At 33.4% G+C, this 12806-nt stretch overlaps 1 protein-coding gene across 3 annotated transcripts; it reads right to left on the reverse strand.

The window, feature by feature from the left end:
* Positions 1-6830: 6830 nt before the first annotated feature.
* On the reverse strand, positions 6831-11121 carry LOC140964773 (uncharacterized). 3 transcript variants are annotated; one of them, XM_073424701.1, is made up of 14 exons: positions 10897-11121; positions 10404-10556; positions 10172-10270; positions 9498-9599; positions 9162-9305; positions 8685-8779; positions 8478-8607; positions 8296-8400; positions 7928-8034; positions 7794-7845; positions 7494-7583; positions 7318-7402; positions 7126-7190; positions 6831-7044 (listed from the first exon to the last, which is right to left on the reverse strand). In XM_073424701.1, exons 1-14 carry the CDS (start codon positions 10987-10989, stop codon positions 6955-6957), a joined length of 1410 nt encoding a protein of 469 aa, XP_073280802.1. In that variant the 5' UTR covers positions 10990-11121; the 3' UTR covers positions 6831-6954. The 3 variants fall into 3 exon arrangements, with proteins under 3 accessions (XP_073280802.1, XP_073280803.1, XP_073280804.1); XM_073424702.1 differs by having other exon boundaries at positions 10404-10548; positions 10897-11109; XM_073424703.1 differs by lacking the exons at positions 6831-7044; positions 7126-7190 and having other exon boundaries at positions 7494-7576.
* Between the last annotated feature and the right edge of the window lie 1685 nt (positions 11122-12806).

The following is a 12806-nucleotide window of genomic DNA, read 5'->3' on the forward strand; positions in this document are numbered from 1 at the left end:
CTCGAGTGTTAAACCAAAAATTCGTTCTAAATCCGAGATCGTGATGTCAAATAGATTATAAGCACTATATATATATACAATTTTGATTTTCTATTCATCAGTCGTGCTCAACGTCTATGTCAACCTCTGATGTGAACTCATCTATTGAACGTGATAAAACATATCAATATATATATATATATATATATAATTAATGAGATAAGTGACAGCCAAATGTACAAAGAAAGGAAGCAGGGGGTGGGGGCCTCAACAAAAAGCGGGTGGGGTTCGGAGAGAACATGCAACCACATTAATACTAGGCCCACCATCCCTCAGTATCTTTGTGTCATACATTAAAAAAAAGGAAGAATCGAATCTCTTTGGCGTCTAAACTAATACGACGCCGTCTTCACGGCATCGGATATTTCGTTTTGCCACGTCTTCGACCACGTGATGAGATAATGGGACGGGCCCTTAAAATCAACGTTTTGGGCTCTGGCCCGGAAATTAATTTAGGCCCATAGATTTTTTCTTGAACATTGAAGATTTAATAAAATAAAGATGAATTTGATATCGAAAAAAATTACACACTGTTGAAAAATAATATTTAAAATGTGTGTATTGAATATTTGAATGTTGAATATTTGAATGTTAAAAATTAGGTAAAATTAGGTGTTGAATATTGAAATTTGTGTGTGATGATGAAGGTAATGATGTAATTTATTTTTGGATTATTTATAAAAACTTTCAATAAATAGATCTCTCATTTGTGAAGAAAATTACAATTGAGTTGAGAGAAAAATATTATAAAGTGTGTAGTGTGATAATTTTGAGAGTTTGAGATTTTTACTTTTTACCGTAAATTTTTATTTTTTCACAACACGTTATCAGCACGAATCTCTAAAAGTTCTCAATATTTTTCCAAGCTCCAAAACAGAAGAAAAAGGTAACAAAAGTAATAATATTTATTTTATTGTTTATTTATTTATTGTTTATATATTTACTATATAATATAATGTTATTATAAATAATAAAAATAAATTTTTCAAAAAACTTGTTATAAATCCTGGGAGGATGTTAAGACGACATCCCACACTCCCGGTAAGGGATACGACAAGTATAAAAGTCTATAAGGTTTTTAAACAAAATATCTTATGACACCTCATTATAATATTGTGATATGATATACATAATTATTTAAGACATTACTAATATCATATACACCATATTATTACCATAAAATTATACAAATACATACATTTATTTTTTGTACACCAACGGTCATAAACGGTAACAAAACGGCTAGTTTTTGCCCTATAAATATGATCTCACAAACATATTCAATCACTCCAACTTTCTCTTCTTCTCTAAAATTATTCTTCATCAAATTTTTGAAGAAAAAAGAAGATGGCTTTCACAAAGTTATTTTTAATTATTTGGTTATAATACTCACGAATCTTGTTCTTATCGGAGAATATCCTCCTCATGTGTTTTCTTTATTTTTACAATTAATGCTTGTATTTGTTGTTTATCCATTACTTTGTATTGCAATATTCATTAACTAATAAAATGCATCATAATTTTTTTAGTACCACCATGTCAAACTTGACAAAGCTCGAATTTGTTGCACTCGACATTACGGGGAAAAATTATATGCCATGGACTCTCGATGTAGAAATGCATCTTGAGTCATTAGGTCTAAGCAAGACCATTAAAGAAAATGGTATATCTTCATCACAAGAAAAAGCAAAAGCTATAATATTTTTGCGTCGACATCTCGATGAAGGTTTAAAATGTGAATATCTCATCGAAAAAGATCTCATGGCTCTGTGGAAAGGATTGAAAGAAAGATTTGAACATATAAGGGAAGTTATACTTCCGACCGCCCGTGATGAATGGAATATGTTAAGATTCCAAGATTTTAAGAAAGTCAGTGATTACAATTCAGCGATGTATCGAATAATCTCGCAGCTAAAATTTTGTGGACATTAGGTCACAGAATTGGAAATGCTTGAAAAAACATTTTCAACGTTTCACGCATCAAATATAACTTTACAGCAACAATATAGAGTGCGAGGATTTGCGAGATATTCTGAGCTCATCGCCTGTCTTCTTGTGGCAGAAAAAAACAACAAGCTACTAATGAGAAATCATCAGTCCCGACCCACTGGATCATCAGCATTTCCAGAAGTAAATGCTGTAAGTAAAAAGGAATTTAAACCTGGAAACCAAAATCAAATTCAAAGACAAGGTTTTGGTCGAGGTCGAGGTCGAGGTCGAGGTCGTGGACGTGGACGTGGACGAGGAAGTGGTCGTGGTCGTGGACGCGGCCGTGGTTTTGAAAATAATCGAGATAGTTATTTCTATAACTCATCTCAAAATAACGTCCCAAACCATCCACAGAAAAGGCATCAAGAAAACATGAGTGTTAATGAAAATCACTCGAAAAGATTTGAAAGTTCTTGTTTCAGATGCGGTACTCCAGGACATTGGTCTCGTATTTGTCGAGCCCCTGAGCATCTTTGCAAACTTTATAAAGAATCGATAAAGGGGAAAGAAAAGGAGACCAACTTCACTGAGCGAAGTGACCGTTTGAGTGATTCAACTCATTTTGATGCTGCTGATTTTATGAATGATTTCTCTGGAAATGATCAATATGTTGGTGGGATAGAAATGAACAATATTGATGCTGCAGATTTTCTCAATGATTTCTCTGAAAATGAACAATATAGTGGTAGAATATAAATGTACAATAATTTATTTTTCATGTATTTATATGATAATGTTTTATTGTACAATTATGATATGTGTTATATTTAAATATGTATTGTCATTAATTTTTTTTCATTGCATATTTTTTGAAGTTCAAATATGGAAAATGCTATGAGCAAAGCTGAAGTTTGCATACCCGATAGTGGTACAACGCACACTATCCTCCGAGATAAAAGATATTTCTTGGAACTAAAACCAACAAAAACAACGGTGAATACAATATCAGGTCCTGTAGACTTGATTAAAGGATGTGGTAAAGCACAATTTTTGTTACCTAATGGTACAAAATTTTTGATCAATGATGCTTTATATTCACCACAATCGAAAAGAAATTTGTTGAGTTTTAATGATATATATTCCCATGGGTATGATACTCAAACAATGAATGAAGGGAATGAGAAATATATGTGTCTTACCACATATAAATCAGGAAAGAAATATGTGATTGAAAAACTACCAATGCTCCCTACTGGATTGCATTATACACATATACGTCCCATTGAATCAAACATGGTAATTGATAATTCTTCAATATTAACCAATTGGCATGATCGATTAGGACATCCTGGTTCAACAATGATGCGAAGAATTATAGAAAATACACATGGTCATCCATTGAAAGACCAGAAGATCTTTCAGAATAATAAGTTTCAATGTAAAGCATGTTCTCTTGGAAAACTTATTATAAGACCATCACCAGCCAAAATCCAAACTGAATCACCAATGTTTCTTGAACGTATTCAGGGTGATATTTGTGGACCAATCCATCCACCATGTGGACCATTCAGATACTTTATGGTATTGATTGATGCCTCCAGCAGATGGTCACATGTATGTTTATTGTCAACTCGAAATGTTGCATTTGCAAGATTACTTGCTCAAATAATAAAATTGAGGAATCAATTTCCCGATTATACAATCAAGAAAATTAGACTTGATAATGCTGGTGAATTTACTTCCCAGACTTTCAATGATTATTGTATGTCTATGGGAATCATTGTTGAGCATCCTGTTGCTCATGTACATACTCAAAATGGATTGGCTGAATCATTGATTAAACGTCTGCAAATGATTGCTAGACCAATGATTATGAAAACAAAGCTCCCTATTTCTATATGGGGACATGCAATTTTACATGCTGCTTCATTAATTCGCATCAGACCAAGTGCATATCATAAATACTCCCCATTGCAGCTTGCATTTGGTAAAGAACCAGACATTTCTCATCTGAGAATTTTTGGATGTATGGTGTATGTGCCTATTGCACCACCTCAACGAAAGAAAATGGGACCTCAAAGAAAGATTGGAATTTATATTGGTTATGATAGTCCATCGATCATTCGATATCTTGAACCACAGACAGGCGACGTGTTCACAGCACGTTTTGCTGATTGTCATTTTAATGAGGAAATCTTCCCAATGTTAGGGGGAGAACAGAAACATACCGAAAAAGAAATTACATGGTATGTATCATCATTGTTACATCTGGATCCAAGAACAAAACAATGTGAAAAAGATGTACAGCAAATTGTGCACTTGCAAAGAATAGCAAATCAAATACCAGATGCATTTGCAGACACAAAAGGGGTAACTAAATCATATATACATGCTGCAAATGCCCCTGCTCGAATTGAAATTCCGAAGAAACAAATTGAAGATAGTCATGATGTCATTAAACGCCTGAAGCGTGGAAGGCCAGTTGGTTCCAAGGATAAAAATCCTCGAAAAAGAAAATTCATAGAGAAACACAATGATCACAAAATAGAGAATGATGTTCCTGAAGAAACACATAATGATCACAAAATAGAGAATGATGTTCCTGAAGAAACACATGATGATGAAAATGTTTTGTCAGAACCACAAACTGACGAGAATCATGAAATCTCTATCAATTATATTAATACTGGAAAAATATGGAACCGAAAAGATATAGAAGAAATTGATGATATATTTTCTTATAATGTGGCAATCGACATCATAAATGATAATGAAGATCATGAACCAAAATCTTTTGGTGAATGTAAAAATCGGCAGGATTGGATAAAATGGAAAGATGCCATCCAGGTTGAATTGGATTCGCTAAATAAACGTAATGTTTTTGGACCTATAGTCCTTACACCTGAAGGTGTAAAACCTGTTGGATACAAATGGGTTTTTATTCGAAAGCGAAATGAGAAAAATGAAATAGTAAGATATAAAGCTCGACTTGTTGCACAAGGTTTTTCTCAAAGGCCTGGAATTGATTATGAAGAAACGTATTCTCCTGTGATGGATGCAATTACGTTTCGGTATTTGATTAGCTTGGCAGTATCTGAAAATTTAGAAATGCGTCTTATGGATGTTGTTACAGCCTACTTATATGGATCACTTGATAGTAATATATATATGAAAATCCCTGAAGGATTTAAGATGCCTGAAGCACAAAGTTCAAAACCCAGAGAATGTTATTCTGTGAAATTACTAAGATCATTATATGGGTTGAAGCAATCCGGCAGAATGTGGTATAATAGGCTAAGTGATCACTTGATGAAAAAGGGATATGTAAATAATTCAATATGCCCTTGTGTTTTCATTAAGAAAACAACATCCGGATGCGTAATTATTGCTGTATATGTTGATGATTTAAACATCATTGGAACAAATAAGGAAATTCAAGAAGTTGTGTCATACTTGAAAGAAGAATTTGAAATGAAGGATCTTGGAAAAACCAAGTATTGTCTGGGTTTACAAATTGAACAAAAAGAATGTGGAATATTTGTTCACCAGACAAATTATACAGAAAAGATCCTTAAACGTTTTAATATGGACAAATCAAATCCTTTAAGTACTCCAATGGTTGTTAGATCATTAAACATAGAAAAGGATCCATTCCGTCCATGTGAAGATGATGAAGATATTCTTGGTCCAGAAGTACCATATCTAAGTGCTATCGGTGCCCTTATGTATCTTACAAATTGTACAAGGCCTGATATATCTTTTGCCGTAAATTTATTGGCAAGATTTAGCACATATCCAACAAAGAGACATTGGAACGGAATTAAACATATATTCCGTTATCTACGAGGAACGACAGACTTGGGACTTTTGTATTCAAAAGATGCTAATCCAAGTATAATTGGTTATGCCGATGCTGGATACTTATCTGATCCACACAAAGCACGTTCTCAAACTGGATATGTATTTACTCGTGGAGGCACTGCAATTTCTTGGCGTTCACAGAAACAAACACTTGTAACAACTTCATCAAATCATGCCGAGATTATTGCACTACATGAAGCAAGCCGTGAATGTGTGTGGTTAAAATCAATGACCCAACATATCCAAATCTCATGCGGATTATCATTCGACGAGAAGCCTGTGATACTATATGAAGATAATGCTGCATGTGTTGCTCAAATGAAAGAAGGATACATAAAAAGCGACAGAACTAAACATATTCCTCCTAAGTTCTTCGCATTCACCAAAGAGCTTGAGAAGAATAAATGTATTGATGTTCGTCACATTCAATCAAGTGAAAACTCATCAGATCTCTTCACAAAGGCACTTCCTACGACAATATTCAGAAAGCATATATATAATATTGGGATGCGCAATCTACGAAATCTGTGAAGAATTGTTCGTGTCAACATGAGGGGGAGTTTACGTGACTGCACTCTTTTTCCCTTACTATGGTTTTTATCCCAATGAGTTTTTCCTAGTAAGGTTTTTAACGAGGCAGTATAAAAACACGTAATGAAGACAGTCATTATGATCATCATCACAAGGGGGAGTATTGAAAAATAACCTGGAAACTGTGTGTATTGAATATTTGAATGTTGAATATTTGAATGTTGAAAATTAGGTAAAATTAGGTGTTGAATATTGAAATTTGTGTGTGATGATGAATGTAATGATGTAATTTATTTTTAGATTATTTGTAAAAATTTTCTATAAATAGATCTCTCATTTGTGAAGAAAATTACAATTGAGTTGAGAGAAAAATATTATAATGTGTGTATTGTGATAATTTTGAGAGTTTGAGATTTTTACTTTTTATCGTAAATTTTTACTTTTTCACAACACACATTATTATCAGTAAATTCACTGACATCTGAGGTACGTTCTTATTCTTCTTCAAATTATTATTATTAAATTAATAAAAACATTCGATAACACTTATTTAGACAGACTTAAATGTACGTGAACATAATCTACAATCGTTATCTAAGTGAAATATGCAGCTTCTAGTTCCCTGGCTTTCTTGCCACATCCTTCAGCTTCTTCTCCCTTTCCCAACATTAAAAAAGCTTTCTCCTGTATCATGAATTCGACGACGATAGGAGCTAGAACGTGTTTAAAGGAACAAAAATGCGAAATCGTCAAAGAAACACATACCAAGAGGCACCACAAGAATGGCGCGCCTTCCCGCTGCTTCAACTGTTTTTCAATAGCTTGGATTGCTACAAGGAACACAAGTAAACTACTCAGGGGCGTAACCAGGAGTTTAGAAACGGATGAGGAAGAAGGTTGAAATAATATTTCAAGTACATGTTATTTCTTTTATGGAGTCAAGCTCTTAACTCGTACCTTTCGTGGGTTCCCCGGTATTAAGAAGCAAACTGATATATACTTCAGTGAATACCTCAAGCTGCTCATCAGACGCCCCGATTATCTAGCACAACAATGATCGTTTGATATCTTCCCAACCGGGATACATTAGAATATGGCGAAAAATAAGAACTCAGATGCATTTGTCATGCTACCTTAAAGTTCACAGCATCGAATTCATGTCCAAGGGATTCCCGTGCCTGCTCATAGTCTCCCTTCCCATACTTAAAGAGACATTCTGCAAGCTAAAAAGGGGTGTTTATATCATCAAGACTCTCCATTTAAGACGAGTATTCAAAGTTCAAAGCTAAATCAAGATGTCTAAACAATCGTTTATCAAGTCAATGTCGGATTAAAAATAGATAGTTAGCAAGAAACAACTACTGATTGCAATTTTCAGGGCGGTGCAGAATTGGACGCGTTTCAAATGCACAAAAAAAAAAAGAGAAACGAACCGAGAGTCCCCTCAGCATTAATTGTCGTTTCTTCTCGCTCATCACAGAAATTCTACACAAAGAAATGCACATCAAATCGGATACTAGATTTCTGTGCAACAAATACCATGGGAGAGAACAATAAGATCCCGCACCTCGAATTCAGGCCCTTGAGAAGATCTTCAGCTTTGGTGAATTCTCCAGTAAATGATAGAGCCCACAGTGCCAAGATATCGAAGTGCCACTCCAGAAACCAAAATGCCTAAACCGAGCGGTTCATGTTCGAATAATCAGACTATCAGAGTACCATATCCGACATACTTATATGATGAAGTCTCAAATACAAAGCATGATTAGCAACTTTTGTCAAAAAAGTGCAGGGGACAAACCTATTTTGTTACACCCTTCTCTTCCATTGATGCCTATTATTTTTTCCCCCAATGAAAAACAAACTAATTTGAACATTTTTTTTAAATGAAAGAGAGAGAACGAGAGACGAAGATAATGGCAAGTGGTTACTCACTTGATTTGTTAGATTATTGGCTAAAACCCTTAGGCGGTCACCAAATGCATCAAGCTCACCACGGACATATACACGCAGTAAAAGACCAACAGCGTTTAAGTAGACCTGCAACAATCGAACACAACTGTATATTCTAAACGACGAAAAAATAAACTGCGATGAAAGAAAAGCATGATGTATACCTCAGCAGGCACGGCATCACTTCTTTCCAGTTCTTTCAAGATACAATGATCATAAACATCTCGTACTTTAGTCATAGGAGCCTTGCCTTCTAAATAGCATAGAGCAACATGCCACCAGTTGTGTGTCAACCTAATAAAAATGCATCTTTAAATCTGAATGGAAGAAATAGAAAGTAACAATGCTGTTTTTTGTGAATATCTACAAACATAAAAGACGATAAAGAACTCCATGATCTTGCACAGTCCTCCATGAATTCCACCGCTTCCTTGAAGCGACAATCAAACTGGTAAACATGGCAAAGCTGCATAAAGAAAATACCACGATCATGTAAGAGTCCATCAAAGTACAAAGCTTTTATTGGACAATCAAGCAATTATTTACTTCTTGCCACCAGTAAAATTTATCAATGTACGAATGTCACACTCCACATACAAAAGGTAATAACGCTTCAAGTTGAGCTACAAAGTATGAAAACTGGTGCATTAGGAAAGCCAAAAGAATTTTCAATGACCATGATTAAATAATGTATCCAAAGAAAATTGGAATCTCATGTTAAAATGAAAAAATCATTCTATACTAAATGTCTTTTTTTTTAAAAAAAGTCGAAACGAAGATAAGCGATGATGCATTCTAAATTTAGTGTTATAAACTGAATAAAAGAAGATGAATCCAGGCAAACTTACGGCATGTTGTGACCAAGGGTCATCCTTGTTGATCTCATATCCCTTCTTTCCAGCTTTCTCTGCTTCTTCCATTCTGCCAAGCTCTAATAAAGGAAAGGCAAGCATGCTATATATATAATTTTCATTCCCATTAATTGGCAGGACCTGTTCCAAGAACAGATTTTTCAATCTAGGAGGTTTGATTTTCATCTCTTATTTATCTGTTTCTGAACAGTTGTCATTATACACAAGAAGATAATCTTTGAAATACTGTCACGGAAATGTAAAAGCCATTTCAAAATCACAACTGGCAAGGAAGACACACGAGATTTGTTCAACCACAACTTCAGTAAGTACCTGTTCTACAAGTTTCAAAGATAGATCCGGTTGGCCCATATAAAAGCATAGAATTTGAGCTCTCTTAAGTGATACAAGATCTCTAGGGAAATCTTGTAAGAGCTGTAACAAAGCCAATAAAAAGAACCTTAAATCATGATCACGGAGTACATGCCAGATATTTAAAATTTTGAATTTCACCATCTATAGGTGTCTGAAAACTTCAATAATGTTCCCACCATACTAATAATAAATTGAAAAAAATATCAACAAAGGAAAAACAAGATATAAACTAGATCAAGAAAAGGAAACAGACTAAATTGGGATTTTGACCTAACTCAGCCCCAAAATTAGCTCAAGGGGAGGATTGTCCAAGTTCATATATGTAACTCCCAGTGATTTTTATTCAACCGATTTGGCACAACTAACACCCCCCTCAAGTGGTATAATGAACATCTAGAGGATGAAGTATACTGGTGACTCAACTATTGGCAGAAGAGGTGGTCCACCTATGGACAGTCCAACATAAAACCGTGGAACTTGAGCTCTGATACCATGTTAAGATAGGGACTTGAACCTAACTCAATCCAAAAGGTCTCAAAGGTGGAGGATTGTCCAAGTCCATATATACAACTAGATTTTTATCCAACCAACGTGTGACAACTAACCCAGAGTGATCAATATTCAGTAGTAACCTTGGAATGCAACTCCACAGCTAGATCATCATCTCTATCAGGAGAAATGAAATACAGCACAACATCAAACACGGCCTTCTCATACGAACTAGCATGATTCTGTCCAAATTCAAAAAATCCATCCATTATGAAGAAGATAAAAGAAAGAATAGGCACCAGAAAGAAAGAGATGCCGAATCATAAGACCCTAAAACCGAACCCATTAATAATATTGAATCAACAAAATATATACGAGACAAGACTTGGCCGCATCAATGAACGGCGAAGCACGAGATGAATCCCCGGAGCAGAGAAAATGAGCAGCCAAAATGTTTCCAAGAACACATTGTGGATCGCTTCTTGGAGCATCCAATATTACAGACCTTTTTCTCCCATAACTAAGCACCTAAGAAAACCGCAAATTCAAGAACTCATTCATTTCAAGAACAGCAAAATGGGCAGAAATCTATCAAGCAATCAAAGAACCACACAATAAATAACATTTCAAAAAGTGAATTTAGAGGAATCCAAGAACTACACCACGAGTAACATCTAGAAACCATCTTTCAAGAAACCAAAGAACTAAACAATAAAGAAGAACCATAAAATATCTTTCAAGAAATCAAAGAACTATACATCAAACAACACTTAGAAAATAACCCTCAAGTAATCAAAGAACCATACAACAAATAAAACATCATGAAAACATCTTTCAAGAAATAAAAGAAGCTACACTAACATTTTACCTGTTGATAGTATGAATCGATGGCAGACATACAAGCATCTGAACAAGTTCTAACTTCGTAACCCCACCTGTCTAATTTCATTTCACCTTCCATCTCTCTCTCTTCTTGAGAAATTAAATAATGGGTTTCGGCGAATGTGACTTCTGGAAACCTGGAATTTGAGGGTTAACTTTTAGATAGTTGGAGCTTGAAAATGCTACATTCTTTCCCTTTCACGGGTTTAATAAAAACAAGGTATGGTCGTTTACTCCAATTATCCACTTGACATAATTTACTCGAAGTCCAAATGACACGTGGCCCATAATAAAATATATCATCGCTTATGTCCTATGTCCCACAATTTTTTAAAAAAGATATAAAAAATTTTATATAAGAGAAAGTAAAGTAAGTTAACGTTTTTCGTTTTACTAAAAATTATAATTAATCATATTAATAAAATTTAATATAGTAGTCGAAATATCATGTTTCAATTATTTTACTCAATAAAGATAATTATTGTATTCAACTGTCTCTCAATAATTATATTTCTTGATATCAATGAAAATCGAATCCGTGACATTGACTATGATATCAATTGTAAGTTCAAACACTTGTCATTTTACCAAAAGAGGCGGTGACAACAAAACAAATCAAATATATTTTAAATCGTATAACAACTTAATCATCACGTTTCAATTATTATACTCAACATGAGTAAAATTATTTCACCCAAAAATTTGATTTTTGATCTTATCAATCGATTGGGCTAATTTAAGTTAATATTTTGATTGCTTATTATGATAACTCGGTTACTATTTTTAAACATATTTCTCAGTTAATCTCGATTATTTATTTATTTATTTTAAATTTTTGGATATCTGAACATGCTAAATTAATTGAATTTTTGATAAAATATTTCATTTACTAATTATTGAATTTTTCGATTACTTGAATTAACTTCTATGTAATAACAAATCAATTATCTAATCATAAGATTAATTTGATTATATTAATTTAGTCGATTGAAAACAATTAGTATCATTTTAATCTAAATATTAAAAATTATAATATTTAAAAAATAATTTAATATAAAAAAGAAACATGTAATTTCGTTTTTGTGTGACATTAATAAGAAAAGTAAATATTTTTATTATTTTGATGTGTAATAGGGAAATGACATGCAAGATATATCATTCATCAAAATTCGCTATCGAACAATATCACCATTAATAAAATTAAATCATGTTTTTTTTTTTTATAATTGCAAGGTCTTGATAAATTTTTAGTTCGAAAATATCCTAAGTTTTAATGATAACAAATAATATCGAGCTGTTTTAAGATTTAACTGTTATTTGTATATATTTACAGGTATCTAGTTGGATTCTATGAAGTCAACCCGGACAGCGTTCTCATCTAGTTCAAGATTGAACTGCCTTAGTCAAGCTGCAATATAACTCTAACTGAACCGCATCAGAAACTCAAGCCACAGACTGATCCAAGCTAATCATATCTATATAAAATACATTTGACAGATCATGTACTGTATTCAACAACTCCCGATAGAAGAATGTTCCCTAAAAGTCAAAGACCAATCAAAATTTTAGAAGCCAAAACCTTCTGTTATAAGGTGAATTTAAATGTGAAAGAAGAGAAGATGTAAAAGATATTCAAACTTTGATAAATACTTCGTGTCATTTACTTTAAGCTTTATTCTTTTTATATCTTGATTTATTCCTCTAGCCGTTGCGTTAAAAGATTGTTTACATTAAATGTATGTCATCACTAATCTAGTCGGACTGTTTTCGTATTTGTAAAACAATTTACGTGGTCTAACTATTTCTAACTGTTTAAGAAAAGACATTAACATCTAATAACCGTTAATGTCAGCTTAGGTTTTTGATGGAAAAAAATATAATTTTATAATTTTGAAT

Source organism: Primulina huaijiensis, chromosome 18, assembly GCF_012295235.1.
Source record: "Primulina huaijiensis isolate GDHJ02 chromosome 18, ASM1229523v2, whole genome shotgun sequence".
NCBI lineage: Eukaryota > Viridiplantae > Streptophyta > Magnoliopsida > Lamiales > Gesneriaceae > Primulina > Primulina huaijiensis.